At 40.4% G+C, this 22,208-nt stretch overlaps 1 protein-coding gene across 1 annotated transcript; it reads right to left on the bottom strand.

The window, feature by feature from the left end:
• Positions 1–3,798: 3,798 nt before the first annotated feature.
• LOC306856001 (proteinase-activated receptor 1-like) lies at positions 3,799–22,191 on the bottom strand (the record flags this gene model as incomplete). The annotated part of the gene is made up of 6 exons (XM_079394960.1): positions 3,799–3,874; positions 3,943–4,077; positions 17,170–18,211; positions 18,774–18,875; positions 21,941–22,042; positions 22,137–22,191. The coding sequence occupies 6 exons, from the start codon at positions 22,189–22,191 to the stop codon at positions 3,799–3,801; spliced, it is 1,512 nt and encodes a 503-aa protein (XP_079251086.1).
• Positions 22,192–22,208: the final 17 nt, after the last annotated feature.

The following is a 22,208-nucleotide window of genomic DNA, read 5'->3' as shown; positions in this document are numbered from 1 at the left end:
ATGTCAGAAAGTGGCTTAACAGCAACACTTTACATTAATTTGTGAGTGCATAACAGTTCTAGCATACATAAAAAGTTAAAATAGCATGCAGTACTTGTCACTGGTGGGACATTCAAAGGAATATCTCACACAAAAATGAAAAATCTGAAGATATTATTATGAATGTTGGTAATCAAACAGTTTTGGCTACCGTTGACTTTCATTGTATGGGCCAAAAAATTATGACATTTCTGAAAGCATAAAAGAAAGTCATACATGTTTGGAACGACATGAGGGTGAGTAAATTATGAAAGAAATAGTATACCATAGTATATTAAATTAAGCTAATTTAGGTTAAAGTTAAAATACCAAAGTAAATGAAAATGACATCATAGTATATGAAAAAGAAGCTAGTTTAAAGTAAACACACAATTTAAACTAGCAATCTACACAAAACAAGCTTCCTCACACAATATTTTACTGTCAAGGTTTCATCTGCATAGCTAAACACATCAAAAGACTACAATTAAAAGCCAATCTTTTGCCATGCACTGATCTACTTACCGTTAAAGGTGTCAGTGCATGCAAGCAGAAGTATAATGGAAAACAAAATAGTTTTGACCCCCATGAGTACAGATCAGGGGTCACTTCCTAACTGTAGATGAATCTCTGCACAGACACTGCTTCTTCACTCTTTGAGTGCTCAGTCTCTTCTCAGTCCATTTATATAAGGTGACATCACTGGATCCTCCACCCTCCACTGAGCCCAGATTCATTCCTATTCATGCTACAACCTACAGAGTGAATGAGAAATCGAGCTGTAATTGACAGACATGACAACTCTGAATGAGATATATACGAATGATGATTTATTTAGGTGTCTTCCCTAAAGCTCCAACATGATTTTATTATATAATGCCTTGGTGTGCCCAAAGACCTGCCTTCATACAGTATTCAGTATTTTCAGTTTACTTGGCTGCCAGGACAACTTTGTCATTTTTGTAGTTTATATGATCATCGTATATTTATATTACTTTTTTGTTGTTCATTGGTCCATTATCATTGCTTAAGGTTGCTCCAGCACACAGTCGTTCACAGGCTGCATACGTGTTTATTTTTTAAACTCTTTTGTCTTCACATTTATGCACATTTTAAGTACAGTACAATATAAATGGCAAAAGTTACACTTATCAACATTGCAACAGAATGCATATTTACACATTACAACAGAAATAAATCATGACTATACAAACTTTAGAAACACATACATTTTTGAGATAAAAACTAAATGCATTTAAAATTTGTGTTAAAAATACATTGTGTTCAAGCTTCAAAGGCACAATATGAATGTCTAAATAGACACACATCACAAATAAACATATCATTCCAGTCATTTAAAACAGGCACTTGAATAAAGTTGAGTGAACCCGTAAAACAGCAATTATTTGTGCAATACAAACTATGCATTTATAAATGAATCTTTAGTACAAAATAAATCACCATCAGTTCACACCTGAATGCAAGCCTGAGTGTACTCACAGCTCAGGTTGGAGGATTTTGTTTGACTGTTTTTGTTTGATGGTGTGCTTGTGCTTTTTGTCTTCCTCCACCATGTCAGAGAGCTGATCCACTGTCTGCATTGAGATGAGCCATAGTAGTACAACAGAGAGTCCAGAAAAACATTTGCGCTTGCCAAACACACAGCCAGTAGTATTTCCCCTCCTCCTCACTGCTTCCGGTGGCTAAACAAACACGGTTGTACAACAAGATACCATTTGTTTGTCCTCCAGGTGAACGCCACCAGAGGTCGGCCTTCCATTATACTGACTCTCACACTACACAGACTGTTTAACGTTACTTTGGACAACCCCATGTGCTATTTCATTGACTACGTTTACATGGACATCAGAAATCTAATTATTTACCTTATTCTGAATAAGACATTATTATGATTAAGGTGTTTACATGAGTTGCTTTAAGAATAATCATTTCATGTTGCCCATCTGATTATAAGGTGTTCCAGGATGTCTTCAGTAAGCAGGTCACAACGTACCAGGCTCTGGCCATCCTCCAATGGCTCCTCCAAGCTCGGTACTTACCGTTAAAGTTGGCAGTGCATGCATGCAGAAGTATAATGGAAAACAAGATAGAATACTGTTGGATTGGAGAGCTTCATGCCAATCGAATCTCCCAACGCTTGTCAGCTTGCCACACACTCAAAGCCGCCCACCAGTCTGTCGCACCCACCACCAGTCCTCCAGTTCCAGAGCCAATGCAGTTGGACTCCACAAGGCTCACTTACGCTGAACGTGCTCACCGCCTCGCGGCTGGACTCTGCCTATACTGCGCTGCTACAGATCACTTCATTGGGACATGCCCTGTCCGACCCCCACGCCCTGCGGTGAGTACCCTTAAACTCAAGCTAGTAATATCCACACTCTCCTTGTTATCAGTGCAACTATTCACTCCATATCATTCTGTTTCAGTCCCAGCCATCGTCGACTCCTGCTCGGGCAACTTCATATCGCAAGAAGACATTGAAATCTACACGTCATGCAGGCCATCTCTATCCACCCAAATTGACAATTTCTGTTTGCGTGCAGGACATAAAAACTTAACTCTAATTTTCTGAAACTAAATATGGATAAACCTGAGATCATCATTATTGGTACTCCATCGCTTTACTTGTGACATTACTGCCACTTTAATTGCTTCATCTAGTACAGTTAGAAATCTTGGTGTTATGTTTGATCCCTCTCTTTCATTTCAGTCTCACATTAACTCTCTCTCTAAATTAGCATTCTTTCACTTACGATGAATTGTCCAGCTCTGTCCTTTCATTAGTACGAATGATGCAGAAACTCTCATTCATGCTTTTGTTTCATCCTGTCTCGATTACTGTAATGCCCTCTTCATTGGCTTGCCTGCTACCTTTATTGCTAGATTACAGTATATTCAAAACTCAGCCGCTTGTATTCTCACTCGCACTAAGTGTTCAGCCCACATCACCCCTATTCTAGCTGATCTGCACTGGCTACCAGAGGCCTATCGTATCAAGTTTAAAATTTTCCTGCTTGCTTTTAAAGCTTTGAATGGTCTGGCTCCTTACTATCTTTGTAATCTGCTCCTCCCTATTCTCCACCTTGTTCACTGCGGTCCTCTGATTCTCGCCGTCCCTCGGTATCGCCTCTTTTCCATGGGTGGCAGATCATTCAGTGTTGTTGCCCCTAAATTATGGAACTCTCTATCAAGATCACTCTACCTTGCCAATAGCCTATCGGAATTCAAATCGATGCTCAAAACTCACTTGTTTTCATAATGTTATCTATCTTAGTTAACTTCTGTTTATTTTGTCTTATGTTGTATATTTATTTATTTAATTTTATTTTCCTGTATTACTGTTTGATGTTGTCCTCACATTTCTGATGTTTATTGTAAAGTGTCCTTGAGCTCTGGAAAGGCGCTATATAAATGAAACATTATTATTATTTTATTATTCAATGACAACATTCTTGATCCCATGCTATTAGAAGACTTCGCACCATCCCAATCATCTCACACCCAGAGACCGTGGCCACCCCGTCGGCCACTCCAGCCACCCCTGGAGGAGAGGATAATGTCAGCCACACAGTCACAGCCTCCACCGTCATCACAGACACCAGTCAACACTCACACCAGATCACACTCACCTGAGTTCTGGCTCCAATCAAGCCACCTATTTGAGTACGCTCCTCTCAGTCACTCACCGTCCGGTCTACCGTTCACATCCCTGAACTGTTCCAGACTCTATGTGCACTACTTACCTGTGTGGCGTTACCTCTAGATCTCCTGACGATTATCTGACGATTCTCCAACGTTGTTCTCCTTCGTTCCTGGACTCTGATCTCCTACGAACCTGCAAAGAAACCACACATCATCATCCAGCTAAGAACCATAGAACTGATCATAGTGTTTGATACTCACCTGCCATTGCTCATCACAACCTGCTTCCACCAACCTGTTAATAAACCTGCCTGTTCTTTCACTTTCACTTTCTTGCCTGTTGTCTCTGGCTCAATCTGTGACAGGTACAACTCTGTACAATCATTCAGGTAAGGACTTCGGATGACATATCGTGAATCATTTGATTTAGATCAGAACTCTGGAATTCGCAAATTATTTTATTTAGATCGGGATTTGGAGCACGTATTGTGAATCGTTTGATTCAGAACAGGACTTTATTTTTTATTGCATCTGTTTATCAACATTTCAACCACTTATAAAATAAACATAACCCAACCAACAAACAATATCCATCTCTTACAATACTAGTGAGAAAAACAACAAACAAAACACGTGCATTATAACATACCAAAACTCAAAATTTGAGGAAAAGCTTATTATTGTACTTTATTGGGCTATTTCTATAATAATAAAATTATCATAATATAATAATCTCTCTAATAATGCTTAAAACTTACAATATGGTTCTCATAGTGTCAGAGTTCAGTGTTGTATGGGGTAAGAAGAGGGGAGGGGGGGCAGGGACGGGAGGGAGTTCAGCTTCCTGACAGCCTGATGTATGAAGCTGTCCTTCAGTCTGCTGGTCCTCGCCTGGAGACTCCGCAGTCTCCTCCCTGATGGCAGCAGACTGAAGAAGCTGTGTGTCGGGTGGGTGGGATCACCTGCAATGCGGAGGGCTTTGCGGGTGAGACGGGTGCTGTAGATGTCCTGGAGGGAGGGGAGAGAGACACCAATGATCTTCTCAGCTGCTCTCACTATTCGCTGAAGTGACTTGCGGCAGGATGCGTTGCAAGCGCCATACCACACAGTGATGCAGCTGGTTAGGATGCTCTCGATGGTGCCTCTGTAGAAGGTGCACATGATGGGGGTCGGGGCTCTGGCTCTTCTGAGTTTGCGGAGGAAGTAGAGACGCTGCTGTGCTTTCTTGGCCAGTGCTACAGTGTTGTTAGTCCAGGAGAGGTCCTCTGTGATGTGCACACCCAGGAACTTGGTGCTGCTCACTCTCTCCACAGTCGCACCGTTGATGGTCAGAGGGGCATGCTGAGTGTGTACTCTCCTGAAGTCAACAACAATCTCCTTCGTCTTCTCCACATTCAGAGAGAGATTGTTATCACTGCACCACCCGGCCAGGTGGCTCACCTCGCTCCTGTAGTTTGTCTCATCTCTGTTGCTGATGAGACCCACCACAGTTGTGTCATCCGCAAACTTAATGATCAGGTTAGAGTTGTGTGACGGTGAAAATGTTTGCTTTAATAAAACTAATGAGCTCAGTAGGTTCTGCAGCACGAACACAGGCACGTAGTCTGACATTGTTGTTGTTGTTGTCGCTGTTATGTGACGTCGCGGTGTCTGATTAGGGGTGAGACGTGGGCTGATGACGTCATTGTTTCAGAAAATATACGGATTCGCCGTCCACACGAAAACATGAAAAAATGTTTAAAAAATGATCGGTTTCACTCTTCGAAAATGCCGGTTTCGTGTGGACGAAACGCCTATACGGTAAAAACTGTATGCGTATACAGAGAAACCCGTCTTCGTGTGGACGGGGCCTTATTCAATCTGATTCGTTCATTCAGGAAGTAAGAAACTTTTTTTTTTTTAATGGATCAGTGAATCATTCACTCACCCAATTTGTTCAAAACACATATTCATTCAGTAAGGAAACACTGCTGTGTGTTGCTGCAAAGACGCACATGGCTCTGTTTGGAACCATTTTTTGTTAGCAAAAAAGACAAAATTGTTGCCCTGCCACAGTCCATGCTAACCAAACCATTCATATAATTGGTCTAAATGTGTGTGTGTGTGTCCTAAGAAGACTGCATATGAATCTATGATTAATTATCTTTGTTGCTTCATAGTAAAAAAACTCAGTAACAAATTACCTAATTTGACAGATGGTAGAATCTGTATTATAGCGATAAGTTATACAGTAAGTTTCAGATTCCTGAAGTAGCTGCTGTAACTTTTTATTGATAGTTTGCCAGTTTACATGACGGTCAGAACTATAGCCTCAGTGGGCAGTTCTTGTCAGGAGTGAATGACAATGTAAGTAGACCTAGACACGGTTTGATGTGCAGAGAGCAATCCTACCCCTTGCGCCGCTCCTGTTTAGTGCCATTATTGAAACCACAGAGCCCATGGGAGAAGATGCTGTTGTCAGAAAGCTTAGAAAGAGAAAATGGTTTGTGTTTTCAAAAAAGAAATCATAACTTCCTAATCACTTCTTCAGCATGTCATCAAGAACGAGAAATTAATAATAGATAACAATATTAAAGGGGTCATATGACATTGCTAAAAAGAACATTATTTGGTGTATTTGGTGAATGTGGTTTAATGTAAAAATAAACACATTTTCCACATACTGTACATTATTGTTGCTCCTCTATGCTCCACTTTCTGAAACATGTTGATTTTTACAAAGCTCATAATTCTGAGAAGCGAGGTGTGCTCTGATTGGCCAGCTATCCAGTGCGTTGTGATTGGTCGCATACCTCAAGTGTGTAACGGAAATGTTACGCCCCTTACCATATTGTTATGCCGTGTTCCGGTGCGACGAGAAAAAATCAACAAAAGACATTATAAACGAGGCATTTGTTGCATCCAGTGGGGACATAATTACTAATTATAATGACTTATAATGTATTTTTATGCGTTCCGTTGCATCAAGCTGTGTAAACATTACCATGTCTGCTTTTGTGATTGGAGAAATGACAAACAACAAGTGCTACTCTACACTACAAATTCAAATTCTTAAAATATGAAAACATACTTACAGGCTGTGAGTCAGAAGCGCCAGACTGTCCTTGCAAAGTTGGAATTGCCCCACTTTATAGAAACAGCCTTTGTGCATAGCTGGCATTGTAGGTTACTCTCCCAGGTTCAGGAAATAGTCCTCTGTAAAATGCGCTGCACACACACTAATATTTTGGTTGAACTGTTCTGGAACAGTGTTGTAAATACAACTTAACCACTGATTTCTAGTTGTGTCCTAGTTGGAAGCCCAAACAAAGTAGTTTCGCTTTCACAATGAAACACAGTGTCTCCAGGACATGGAGACAACAATACTGCAGGGAGAATAAAAATCACACCCTCTTTCTTTGTGTATACATTTGGGCGGTGTTATGCAAATCTTCCCACACAGTGACCTAGACATTGTAGTACTTTTACTAACTGTGCTATAAAGTTTTCTCACCGGTGAATGACACATGATGTAGCACAGTGGTTCCCAATTGCAGTCCTCGCCCCCCCCCCCCCCCCCCCCCCCCGCTCTACATATTTTGCATGTCTCGCTTAGTTAACACACCTAATTCAGATAACCAGCTCGTTAGAAGAGAGCTACGTGCATGAACTTTTTTCCGATTGACATGATCCCTACACAGTGTTCATTGCTCCCTACTCCCTGAGCAGAGGAAACCCGTTGAAGTTTATTTCACTTCGGAACATTCATTCACGGATTTATGTTGCGCAGCGTCTTCACACACAGACAAAACTTACTAGAAAAGTGTGACATAATATACCTTTGTAAATAATACAAATTCACGCCTCGCACACTTTAATGCCCTTTGTATGGAATATATACACTCGCTTTGAACTGGAATCATGGCGGAGTATCTGGTGATGTCCACTTCGCAGGGCACTGATGACTTATGCTCGAATAGAACAAACGTCGGACATGATAAGATATACATATGAATGTGCAGAGCGGGGAGGGCACGAGGACTGTAATTGGGAACCATTGATGTATCCTATTGTAGTAATTTAATGTTGTATCTGGTATTCAGCTCTTTGAGCGTATGTGCGTTCAGAGGGTGCGGCTTTGCACGGTGACTGCAGGGAGGGTGGGATGTTCGCTTTCAGTGCTATCAGGCTAAAGTTAGCATTTTTCAAGATCTCCTACTGCACCTTTAACTTTTATAAAGAATATTTCTTTGGGTTTGAGACTTTAGTCTTTGCAACTTTAGGGATCTCATCTATGCATTAATAGTTTGTAACACTCCAAAAAGAAAGGAAAACTTGAAATCGCATCACTGGTAATTGTTGGATGATATAATGTAGTAGACAGTATGTACATTAACAAACATAACTCCAAAGTTAAGTTTAGGTTTAACTATAGTTAGGCTTGTAGTCAAATTTAAACAATTTGTGAAGCAATCTGGAATAAGAGAAATAATTCAATTCTATCAAATTCTAAGTGCTGTCCATTTTTCCCCTGGAAATGCAAAACAAAAAGACAGACCATGACAAGAAAAAGCAAACAATGATGTCTTTGTCACATACAGTATGTAAACATTCACAATTTGAGATGTAAAAAGGATGTGTATTCCTAAATTAATGATTTCTATCCTGCAGATCACTGAGATGAGATTAGAGGTGTTTATCAGAGATGTGCTGCACTAGAACAAAAACAATAATGCATCATTTTTTTGAGTTCGTTAATCAGAAGAAATACTTTCTGAAACATGCAAGAACAGTTAAGGTTTTGTCTGAATGTCTTAAAGCTTCACTCCTCTTTTTGTCTTTCTATATCTTAATACAGATGAGAATTGTTTCCTATAGTGAGATGATCCATAGTAGTAAAGCAGAGGGTCCATGAAAACACTTGAGCTTCCTACACACACAGCTAACAGGTAAGCAGTATATGAAGAATTTTCCTCCCCACTGTGATCAGAAGCTAAATGAACACAGTGGTACAACAGGATGCCATTGGTTGGTACAAGGCAAGTGACAAACTCTGTCAGCATTATCACAGCTCTCCTTCGGCTGTCTGGAGATGAGGATGATGTAGCTAAGTGATTAGACTTTACACTGAGCACATATATGATGGTGGAGTAGCTCACTAAGATGACAACCAGCGGCAAAAAGTAGAGGCAGGAGATTATGGAGAACAGATACACATACACTACTTGCTACAACATTTTGAGATACAAAGCAAATGCATTTAAATGTTGTTAAAAATACAATGTTTTCAAGCTTCAAAGGCACAATATCACTGTATATAGGTTATAGCGGGTAAAATAAGTATTGAACACATCACCATTTTTCTCAGTAAATATATTTCTAAAGGTGCTATTGACATGAAATTTTCACCAGATGTCGGTAACAATCCAAGTAATCCATGCATACAAAGAAAACAAAACAAATTGATATTCAGAAATTAAGTTCTGTGTAATAAAGTGGAATGACACAGGGAAAAAGTATTGAACATGAAGAAAGGGAGGTGCAAAAAGCCATGGAAAGCCAAGACACCAGCTAAAATCTATCAGTAATTAGAAAGCAATCCTGCCCCCTGTCAGTGGAAATTAATATTAGTTGGTTCAGTCCCAACTGATGGCCTATAAAAAGGTGTCTTTCAGTCCTTATATCTGGGTCAGGTGAGGAGGAGAACCAATCACAGCCTCCAGCAAATTATCTCAGGGAACTGCCCATCTGAAACAAAAACATACACATACACAGAGAGAACACAAGAGGGCATAATGGAAACATAAAAAAAAAAAAAAAAAAGACCAAGGCTCATGACAAAGAGCAATACCTTTTTTAACAATTGTAACACTAGTGTACCAGTGTTTTTTTTTTTTTTTTTTTTTTTTTTTTTGCTTTGCTTTGCTTAGCAGTAAAATTTTGTTTTGTACAGCCCATTTTTGCATGTATGCAAATATAGGTTATGGTTTCCCCTGTTAAATCATTGTGCAATAAAACACTGTCCACATAAAACAACTTCAAATATGACAATGCATGTATTGTCTTTGATTGAAATGGTGTGGATAAATGACATTGACGCTATCCAGAGAGAAGAAAAATAAAATAAAAAAGAGATCTCTTTAACATTAAAAATATTTCTCCTAGAAAGAAATGATTACCTTAAGATTGAATGGAAGCTTTTGCTTGAGTCTCCTGCTTCACAAACTTGTCTCCTGAGACAAAAACTCTTAACACTCTCACAATGGTCTCCTTTAAAGCTTTAGAAGAGATCTCAACATCATCACACACTGTGCTCAGATTTTTCTCCTTAGCTAGAGACTTGAGAGCTCTCACATTTGTCTCCTCTAAATTTCAGAAGTCATCTCAATAACTTTACAAAGTGTGCACCAAGTCAAATGCCTCAATACGAGCTCAAACATTTATACCATATATGTATTAATAATCAAATTAGTCAATTAATAATCAAGTAATATAAGCCATTTATGTGCCTTTCAGCAAAGTCAAGTCAAGTCACCTTTATTTATATAGCTCTTTTAACAATAAAGATTGTGTCAAAGCACTTAACAGTATCAAATTGGAGGATAGAGTGTCAGTAATGTATAGAAATAAGATTAAACACTCAATTTTCAGTTGAGGCATTTCATTATTGAGTTCAGAGATGTCATTGTCTAGCTCAGTTTAGTTTAAACAGTATCTGCAAAATCAAATTGACGATAATCACTAGAAATTAAGTGTCCCCAACTGAGCAAGCCAGAGGCGACAGCAGCAAGGAACCAAAAATCGAGCGTTAGCGTTAATTCTGGCAGGTCACGTGAGTCAAGCTTGCATCAGCTGATTTTCAGCCGATCACATCTACCTATAGGAATACGACACCTATTGCGGAATTCCTATATAAGCTCTATTCAGTTTGAATCGGCAGCTTTTCCCGCTTGCTCAGGAGCAAATTACCCTCCTCCATCCCCAACTCCTCCTTTCGCGCAGTCAGGACTTGGCTTTCTGATTTTACTTGCTGAATCAGACTTCTTGAATAATGTTACACTTAAATATCATTGAGTACATCAATGATATCTGCTTTGTTCTGTTCTGTTAACCCTTGGGGGGTTATTATTATTATTATTATTATTGCTGCTCTCCCTGCTCATTCATGACAGGCTGCATGGATGGACAGGGAGTTTTGCCCAGAACAGAACCATACCGCCAAACCAAACTTTATGCTGAGTATCTATCATTTTGACGATAGTGGTCCTGACAGAACTCTCTCTGTGACAGAATGGAGAAAAAAACCTTGGGAGAAACCAGGCTCAGTCGGGGGGCCAGTTCTCCTCTGGCCAGGAGATAATTGTTTATTTATTGTTTACATACATTACTGACACTATATCCTCCAATTTGATACTGTTAAGTGCTTTGAGACAATCTGTATTGTTAAAAGCGCTATATAAATAAAGGTGACTTGTGACTTATCATTAATTTGACAGATGGCAAAATCCGTATTACAGCAAAAAGTTATACAGTAAGTTTTAGATTCCTGAAATAGCTGCTGTAACTTTTGTAACAATTTATAAGCTCAAAAGGGAATTGTATATAAATAATTGGATTGGAAGGAAGATGGCGGCGCGATCGATCGCTGCGGCTGCTCCGGGTCCCAAAGACGGTGCTTTTATGTCGTTTAATGTCGTCTGTTCGTCTCCAAATAGTGTCAGTTTACCGCTAACTCTTAAGGAAATCACCCCAGAATTCATCTATGATCGCCAAAGTCTTTTGGATATCAGCAACGCTTACGTACACCAACTCTCGCCGGCGGCTACTGAGAAGCTACGAGGCCTTTGTTTACTGCTGGAGCCGGACCTCGAGACCGCGGCCTCGCCTACTGACGCTACCCGCACAAGGCAGCGTCGCAAGCGGTGTGAGAGAGGACGGAAGCGCGGTAAGCGCGGAGGTATACGAGCTAGGCTAAGAGCTAACCCCTCAAGACCGGCTCTTCCAACACTCATGCTCTCAAACGTCCGCTCTCTGGAAAACAAACTGGACTTAATTCAACTCGGTCGATCTACACAGCATGAGGCAAGGGACTGTTGCGTGTTTGTTTTCACCGAAACATGGCTAAACGACAACATCCCGGACTCCGCCATTCAACTGCACGGGCTATCCCACTTCCGAGCGGACAGAGATTCATCACTGTCTGGTAAGAAACGCGGAGGTGGCTTGTGTGTTTATATCAACAAAGACTGGTGTAACAATGCTGCGATACTATCAAAACACTGTTCATCGCTGGTGGAGTTTATGGTTGTGAAGTGTCGACCGTTCTATCTGCCGCGGGAGTTCACGGCCATTGTTATCGTTGCGGTTTACATCCCCCCGTGTGCAAACGCTAAGGACGCGCTTCGTGAACTGTATAGCGCCATCAGTGAACAACAAACAAAAAACCCCGACGCCTTTTTCATCATAGCCGGTGACTTCAACCACGCAAACTTAAAGACAGTTTTGCCAAAGTTCTACCAACATGTGAACTTTGCAACAAGGGAAAACAACACACTGGACTTTGTTTACACAACAGTTAAGAACGCTTACAAGGCTGAACCCCGCCCCCACCTCGGGTACTCCGACCACATCACTGTTATGCTAATCCCAGCATATAGACCACTTCTCAAACTCACCAAACCGGTTGAAAAGCAGATCACAGTATGGCCAGACAATGCCACCTCAGCACTGCAGGACTGCTTCCAGGACACGGACTGGAATATGTTTAAAGAGGCAGCCACCTACAACAACCACACAGACCTGAATGAGTACACTGAAACTGTGACTGCTTACATCAAAAAGTGCACTGATGATGTGACAGTCACCAAGACCATCACCACACGTGCAAACCAGAAGCCATGGATGACAGCAGAGGTTCGTGGGCTGCTAAAGACCAGAGATGAAGCATTCAGATCAGGAGATAAAGCAGCCCTCAAAACAACAAGAGCCAATCTGTCCTGTGGCATCAAAAAAGCAAAACGGTCATATGCCCAAAAAATCAACAACCACTTCACAGACAGCAGAGACACACGGAGCCTGTGGCAAGCCATTCAGACCATCACAGACTACAAGCCCCCGCCACAGGCCTGTGGTGAGGACACACCCCTCCCCGATGCACTCAACCACTTTTATTCACGGTTTGAAATGCAGAATGACACACCTGCACAAAAACTGCCCACACCTCCCAACGACCGGGCGCTCTGTCTGTCTCCAGCCGACGTAAGGAAGACCCTATCTAGGATTAACCCACGCAAGGCTGCGGGTCCTGACAACATACCTGGCCGTGTTCTGAGAGACTGTGCTGCACAGCTGACAGATGTCCTAACAGATATCTTCAACACCTCGCTGAGTCAGGCAGTCGTCCCCACGTGTTTCAAATCCACAACAATCATACCGGTACCAAAGAAATCACCTGTGTCCTGTCTCAATGACTACCGTCCCATAGCACTGACTCCAATCATGATGAAGTGCTTTGAGAGGCTAGTCATGCATAACATCAAAACCAGCCTCCCCAACACACTCGACCCGCTCCAGTTTGCATACCGTCCAAACCGCTCTACGGACGATGCAATTTCCTCCACCCTCCACCTGGCTCTTACCCACCTAGAAAATAAAGACTCCTATGTTAGAATGCTGTTCATTGACTTCAGCTCGGCATTCAACACAATAATCCCACAACAGCTCATAAATAAGCTAAACCTGCTGGGCCTTAACAATTCCCTCTGTAACTGGATCCTGGACTTTCTAACTGGAAGACCTCAGTCAGTCCGTGTCGGCAACAACACCTCGAGCACTACAACACTGAGCACAGGTGCTCCACAAGGCTGTGTGCTCAGCCCGCTGCTCTTCACACTGCTGACCCACGACTGCACTGCCAAGTTCAGCTCCAACCACATCATCAAGTTTGCTGATGACACAACAGTGGTAGGTCTCATCAGCAACAACGATGAAACGCACTACAGAGAGGAAGTGGCACAGCTGGCCGAATGGTGTGGCACAAACAATCTGTCCCTCAATGTGGAGAAGACAAAGGAGGTTGTGATGGACTTCAGGAGAAACTCCATTGACCACCCCCCACTGACCATCGACAGCTCGACTGTGGAGAGAGTCAGCAGCACTAAATTCCTGGGGGTGCACATCACAGAGGATCTCACCTGGACCACCAACACCATGTCACTCTCCAAAAAGGCACAACAGCGCCTACACTTTCTCCGCCGGCTGAAAATAGCAAGTCTCCCTCCACCCATCCTCACCACATTCTACAGAGGCACCATTGAGAGTGTGCTGACCAGCTGCATCACTGTCTGGTACGGGAACTGCAGTGCTGCTGACCGCAAGACCCTCCAGCGGACAGTGAACACAGCTGCAAAGATCATCGGTGCCCCTCTCCCCTCCATCCTGGACATCTTCCTTACACGATGCTCCAGCAAAACCAACAGCATCGTGAAGGACTCCACCCATCCCTCCCACAGTCTCTTCCAGCTCCTACCATCAGGAAGACGGTACCGGAGCATCAGAGCCCGCTCCGCCAGACTGCTCAACAGCTTTTTCCCTCAGGCTGTGAGAGCCCTGAACTCAAACCACCCCGCCCCCCTCTGAAACCCCATGCAAACCCCTACCTCCTGAACATGGACCACACCAAAGAAAAACTGTATGGAACTTTAATAATTTTTTTTAATTTATTTTATTCTTATTTTTCTTTACACTATGGACACTCTCCTCTATGTGCACTATGGACACTTCACACTATGGACACTTTACACTATGGACACTCACACTCTACACTATGTGCACTATGGACACTTACACTTTACACTATGTGCACTATGGACACTTACACTTACACACATTGCTGCGTGTGCACAATCTCACAAAAAACTCAGCAATATATGTATGTTTACATGCTCATGCACTACAAATCATCCTGCACTGTTCCCCAACCAGCTGCTAACTCAAATGTCTCTCTTTGCACATGTACAGTATTTGTGAAGCATTCGTATAGTTTGTATTTTTTATCTTCTATTTTTTAGTTTGTATAGGGTAATATTTATGTGAAGCATTCGTATAGTTGTATTTTTTATCCTTTTTAGTTTGTATAGGGTAAATACTTATATATAGTATACTTATAGTTAAATCTGTTAGTAGTGTATAGGTTTATAGTGTTTTTTTTTTTTTTTACTTCATTGTTGTAATGTCTGTATTTATGTAGCACCGTGGTCCTGCGAGGCACGACATTTCGTTCCACTGCATGTCCCCACATGTAGCGGAATGACAATAAAGCTCAACTTGAACTTGAAACTTGAACTTAATTACGATTAATTATGATTAAATTTAATTATTTATATTGGCTGACAGTAATAACTGTCGCAGAATTAAATTGCCATCAGCTGATCTGTTCGTCCAGCGAACATTCAGTGCAAGTTTGTATCAACGCTAAGAAAGGGTATTTCCTTGGCCACAGAAAATAATTTCCTATTAATGCATTAGAGCATGTAGCGAGGGTCAAAATCGTAAAGCGACATTTAATATGCAAGGCAGAATCAGAAACTCATGTAATTTGTGCACACAACTTTTATTAACTAAACACTAACGCAGACTAGTCTAACTAACAAACAAACAAACATACAATCACTCATACATGGGAAAGGCTAATGAGATTTGATGGATGAAACCATCAGGAAAACCAGAGAATGCAGTTATGGAGAAAGTCATTTAACCACCTCAGTAAAACCATCAGCATCATTTATAATGGGATCTATAACTTATACTAAACCTCTGTTTCGTTTAGTTAAATGTACTTACACTGCCTTTGGTCGGGTCGAGTGTCCGGAATGCAGTCTCAGATGAAAGTCTTAATGGTTTCAAAGTTTTGGACTCCCGATCACGTTCTTCCGGGTTGAAGAGTGATGAATTCCAAAGATGTTCTGAGGTAGAAATGTTCTTCTACCTGAATGGAACTGAATGGAAAAAGAGCTAAGAAAGAGATCTGCTGAGGTCCAAGGAGCTTGGTTGAATGGAAAGACAAGGCCGCAAGACCTGGCACAAAAACTTAGAGGGTCCAGAAAAAGTTCTAGCTCACATTCTCTTAGGATCTAACAAAACTGCAGACTGCCAGGGTGTCTCTGAAGTGTGTGCTTTATCTGCTATAGAGGTCACACCTCTGGGGTGTCAAATACCAAATGGAGTTTTGGATTTTTGGAGGGAAAGTTTTACGATTCTATGTCTCTGGACATGGTAATTTGCATAGGTAATTCGCCTGGGTTAATGCACAAACTTCTAAAGATTCTTAAAACACTAATATGTTGCATAGGTATCAACATGTAATATTCACTCTCAATTAGATCATCCGAAGACGAATTGATAGAGACTAAACAAGATACAGCTAGAGTGATGTTAACTAGTGATCTATCATAAGCATGCATAAAATGGTGTACAATACACAAAAACATATACAAGAACAGTAATAATATACACAATGATCTGAAGATGTGTGTTCATTCAAAGAAAGGTTTTTCTATGAATTAATTAGAGAAGATTCCATTTTATGACGTAATGTGTCTTTGAGAGTTGCTCTACCCACATTCCATTGAGCAATAAAACAAGTGTTATCAGATGGGTTGCCATGAAACCAGGGGCCTGGAGTCATTGACAGACACACCAGCACCAGTATGTGTATTGGGTGGGGGGGTCTATGACCATTTGTTAATCTAATAACTAATTGATTTGTTAAATCAAATGCAAAATTGTGTGTTTGATTGGTCAAAATGCTACACTTTTTATCGATGATTAGCCTGTTTACATGACAGTCAGAACTATCTTCACTGGGCGGTTCTTGTCAGGAGTGAGTGACAATAAAGGCCTAGACACTGTTGGATGTGCAGAGAGCAAATCCGCTGTTCTAATGGAAATGACTTTAATGCGCATGAAAACTCATTGATGATGCCTACATGGTACAGAAATAAAATATTCTGGGCTTCAGCCCCTTTAGCCTAGCCCTTGCACTGCCCCTGTTTGGTGCCATTAGTAAACCCACAAAGCCCATGGGAGAAGATGCTGTAGTCAGAAATCTCAGAAAGAGAAAATTATTTGTGTTTTAAATAAAAATAAAATAAATTTCCTGATTACTTCTTCAGTATTTCATCAAGAACAATAAATTAATAATACCAATAGATCAATAACAATATTCATATTTTTGTGATCACATCAGCAGGAATTGCTGGGTGATATATAATTCACAAAAATAAATCTAAAGTTAAGTTTAGGTACAACTATAGTTAGGTTTATAGTCAAATTGAGAAAAATGAAAACAATTTGGGAAGAAATCTGGCATAAGAGAAATAATTAAATGATATCAACAAGTGTTGTCCATTTGAGTTTGTTATTCAGAAGAACTACTTCCTGAAACATGCAAGAACACTTAAGGCTTTGTCTGAATGTCTTAAATCTTCACTGCTCTTTTTGTCTTTATACCATAATACAGACCAGAACTGCTTCCTGCACTGAGATGATCCATAGTAGTAAAGCAGAGGGTCCATGAAAACACTTGAGCTTCCTACACACACAGCTAACAGGTAAGCAGTATATGAAGAATTTTCCTCCCCGCTGTGACTTCCAGCAGCTAAATGAACACAGTGGTACAACAGGATGCCATTGGTTGGTGCAAAGCACACCACAAACACCATCAGCACGGCGATAGTCATAATCACAGCTCTCCTTCGGTTGTCTGAAGATGAGGATGATGTTGCAAAGTGACTAGTCTTTACACTGAGTACATATATGATGGTGGAGTAGCTCACTAAGGTGATGACCAGCGGCAAGAAGAAGTAGAGGCAGGAGAGAATGGAGAACAGATACACGTACACCTGTGTGTGATACAGCACATCGTGGCAGGTGACGCCCACATTCTCAGTGTTGAGCGTTTGTCTCATTAAGAGAAGCGGTACCGTACCAGAGAACGCCAGCAGCCAGATTAATGTGCATATGATTGTGGCTTTCCTTGCACTCCTCCAGGTCAGAGAGGCGATGGGAAACACCACGGCCAGCAGCCTGTCCACACTCATGCACATCATCAGCAGTATGGAGCAGTACATGTAGCAGTAGTAAGCTGCACTGAGCACACGACACGCTGCCTCACCGAACACCCAATCTGAAGCGTTCAGCTGGTAGTGGATCTTCAGAGGCAGCAGCAGGGTGAAGAGCAGGTCCACACACGCCAGGTGAGACATGTAGATCACAGCTGGTTTCTTCTCCCGAATCCAACAGGTGAATGTTACCAAGGCCAAAGCGTTCAGAGGCAAACTAATGAGGATGATGGTGATGTAGAATGCGGGCATGATGCGTGTGACCAGCAGGCCTTTGAGGAAGTCAACAGACTTGTTTGAGATACCAAATGTGTTCAAGACATTTGTAGTTTCATTGTATATTTCTACACTCTGATGAGTGATGTTGGAAAGCTTTTCAAAATGTTTTATTAGTATAGCACTGTAAGAACAAATGTTGCGTGGAACATCATCTGTAACAATAACAGAAAACCATCAGTGAAAGTTCTCGTGAGGCACATTATATAAAAAAGTTTTGATGAAGGCTTTAAGTGAAATAAACAACAAAGACAATCGAAGGCTAGACATATGAATAAACACTGCCACGTAAAGGATTTATGTATCACAGTTTCTGTGTTAAAGTGTAACATGGAAATTCTGTCTGCATTTACTCACCTTCATGTGGTAAAAAACATAAGTATTTTATTCATCTTCATCTTTGAATGAAACCTGAGAGTTTTCTGTACCTCCATTAAAAGTCCACGCAACCAAAACTCGGAAGATCCAAAAAGCTCATGAAGGCATCATAAAACTTATCCATGTGAATTGGGTGGTTTCATTTAAGTCTTGTGAAGAGATACTTTCCCTGTTTATGATGAACAGACTAAATGTTTGTGTTCGTAATTTAGGAGTGGACTTTCATTGGAGGGACAGAAACTTCTGAGGATACAGTATGAATTTTTACTTTGTTTCACAGATTAACCAAAGTTTTTTGGATCTGGAACAACATGACAGCAAAATCACGGTGGGCCTCACCTCTAGCTGGTAACCCTGAACCGAGTTCGCCTGACATCTGTGTTGAAGACTCGTTGTCATCAATTGGCTTATCAGTCTGTTCAAAGCTGTTTACAGAGCTCTCTGCAACCAAACAGGCCAAAACACCATCAGTGGAAACATAAAAACTACTAAAGTAAATTGGGTCTAACTGGACTTGATTAAGATGTTAAGCTATATCATTTCCTGTGAACACTATTAGCATCCCATCTCTTAGCAATTGGATCTTTGTTAAATTCATGCAGATTCATTAATAATTCCAGGGGGAAACAGAAAACAATCTCTTAAGACATGCAGGCTCATAGGAAGCATTACTAAGAGTCCAGTGTTCACAGGAAATGACCATATGATGTGGAGGGAGTAAATGCAGTAATTGGCCCTAAATGCAATGAAGTCTCTTAATGTAAAACATAATGTCATAAAGGATCTAAATGGCATAACAGCAACACTTCACATTCATCTGTGGATGTCAGTGCATTGTAAATAACTTTTAACATGCATAAAAATTTTAAATAGCATGCAATGTTCGTCAGTGGTGAGACATTCAAAGGGATAGTTTACCCAAAAATAAAAAAATCTGAAGATTTTTAGAATGTTTGTAACCAAACAGTTTTAGATATCATTGACTTCCACTCTATGGACAAAAAAACAAAACAGACATTTCTCAAAATGTCTTCTTTTATGTTAGAGACAAAGTCATACATGTTTGGAACAACATGAGGGTGAGTAAATTATGAAAGAAATAAATTTTTTTGGTAAACCATGAAATTTGTTGTTTACACTTGTTTTTGCAGAACCAGGCCTATATTAATCTGTGTAAATAGAAATTATTACTTTAAAAATATTACTATGTTATCTGTACGGTGACCGGGAGGGGACGTCTTTGGTTCACTTAGTTTTGTCGTGGCCATGAGATATTAATTCATCGGAACGTCATATTAACTCGTGGGAACATGATATTATGTTGTGGTTTCACTGTATATTTCTACATTCTGATGAGTGATGTTGGAAAGCTTTTCAAAAATGTTTTGTTAGTTTAGACACAGCACCGTAAGAACCACTGATGTGTGGAACATAACCTGTAACAATAACAGAAAACCATCAGTGAAAGTTCTCGTGAGGCACATTATATAAGGTTTTGATGAAGGCTTTAAGTGAAATAAACAACAAAGACAATCGAAGGCTAGACATATGAATAAACACTGCCACGTAAAGGATTTATGTATCACAGTTTCTGTGTTAAAGTGTAAAATGGAAAATCTGTCTGCGTTTACTCACCCTCATGTGGTAAAAACATAAGTCTTTCATTCATCTTCATCTTTTGATTGAAGTTTTCTGTACCTCCATTAAAAGTCCACACAACCAAAACTTGGAAGATCCAAAAAGCTCATGAAGGCATCATAAAACTTATCCATCTGAATTGAGTGGTTTCATTTAAGTCTTGTGAAGAGATTGTAACCCGTTACACACGATACCGATTTTGGGTCAGCTCTGACAATGGACCAGTGAGCTCAAAAGATGGTTCGTCCGAGGAGAGAAATGATGCTGCAGCAGTGAATAGACTCAGACAAGGTTTGCGGTAAGAACAAGATTTGATTTGTATTGAGACAGTGAATAGTAGAAAATAAATTTACATTCACAAAAATTAAATTCAAAGACTCAGAAATGTTTGTAATCAGTGTTGATACTTTAAACTCATTTTTTCTTCTTTATAGGGTTTATGGCTGTTTAACCTTGTTGGTGAGTTGATATTTCTCCTTCCTTCCACTGCTCCGGGTGGGTGTTCACGGTGTGTGTGTGTTCACTGCTGTGTGTGTGCACGTTGGATGGGTTAAATGCAGAGCACGAATTCCGAGTATGGGTCACCAAACTTGGCAGTATGTCACTTCACTTTTTTTTACCTTTCAGTTGATAATTCAAGCTAATGTGGAAATTGCTTAAAGCATTTGGTACTGAAACATTTAATTAACTTTTTTTTCTAAAGTGACCTGTTCTTAGGTTATTTTTGAATGAGATCTTATTTTAGTAAACCTTTAAACCATATAATCAACACAGACAGAGAGAAAAAAACAAGGGTAATCAACAAATAAAACAAAATGACATTTTCTCTGAATGAAATAGCCAAATTTGCCAAAGTCCTCAATTTCCTCAATGAACTGACAAGAAATAACCCTGAGGAATCAAAAATTAGTTCATAAATTTAGTCCCAAAGGTCAATTAATTGATGTTAATCTCAGTCTTTAGGCTTCACTCCAGATCAGGACGAAATGAACAGTGCAATTTCACTCCTACCCGTTAAAGATGAGCAAATTCAGTTTCTGTGTCTGTTCAACATGAAAGATTCACACAAGGGTTTCAAAGGATTCGTTACAGGTGGCTCGCCAGTCCAACTACACCAACGCAGATATAGGAAGAGTTGAGACTGTTCGGGAATAATTCACACATCAGTCGATTCATCCGGGGTAAATCCAGCAAGGGAACTCACATGGAACAAGATCAGAAAAACAAAACCTGGCCAAGGAACTCATATACATGTACATTAAATGAACCAGGATATTTGCAGATGAAACCCGCTTCAGACATCACTCTCAATTACATTCAGCTTCTTTGACCTTCATCTCTCTCTACTTTTGGTGAGTTGACTCTCCCGAAGCAGTATCTAGCGTCCACTCGCATCAAAAGCTCACGAGGAAAAGAAAGATCTCGAACTCTTTGCTCTCTAAAAGTGCCGCGATAGAGGACGTCAAGTGAAGTCATTTAACCGCGATCTCATTGGCAAATTTGCCAAATGAGAGATTACGCTATTGGTCACATTTATAAACTTTGATATTTATATTTTTACATATTTTCACATTATTCATTCATTTGTTCAGAGTCATATTTATGTTTTCAGTGTTTTTAATACATATAATCTGTTATTCAATTTGATGTTATCTCCGTTTGCTATCTACTAGTAACCTGGATTACAACATACTTTCCCTGTTTATGATGAACAGACTAAATGTTTGTGTTCGTAATTTAGGAGTGGACTTTCATTGGAGGGACAGAAACTTCTGAGGATACAGTATGAATATTTACTTTGTTTCACAGATTAAACAAAGTTTTTTGGATCTGGAACAACATGACAGCAAAATCATGGTGGGCCTCACCTCTAGCTGGTAACCCTGAACCGAGTTCGCCTGACATCTGTGTTGAAGACTCGTTGTCATCAATTGGCTCATCAGTCTGTTCAAAGCTGTTTACAGAGCTCTCTGCAACCAAACAGGCCAAAACACCATCAGTGGAAACATAAAAACTATATAATTACATAAAACACATAAAAGCTATATAATTTCCTGTGATCACTGTTAGCATCCCATCTCTTAGCAATTGGATCTTTGTTAAATTCATGCAGATTCATTAATAATTCCAGGGGGA

Source organism: Barbus barbus, assembly GCF_936440315.1.
Source record: "Barbus barbus genome assembly, chromosome: 36".
Lineage (NCBI taxonomy): Eukaryota > Metazoa > Chordata > Actinopteri > Cypriniformes > Cyprinidae > Barbus > Barbus barbus.
This window is presented reverse-complemented; position numbering and strand designations above follow the sequence as displayed.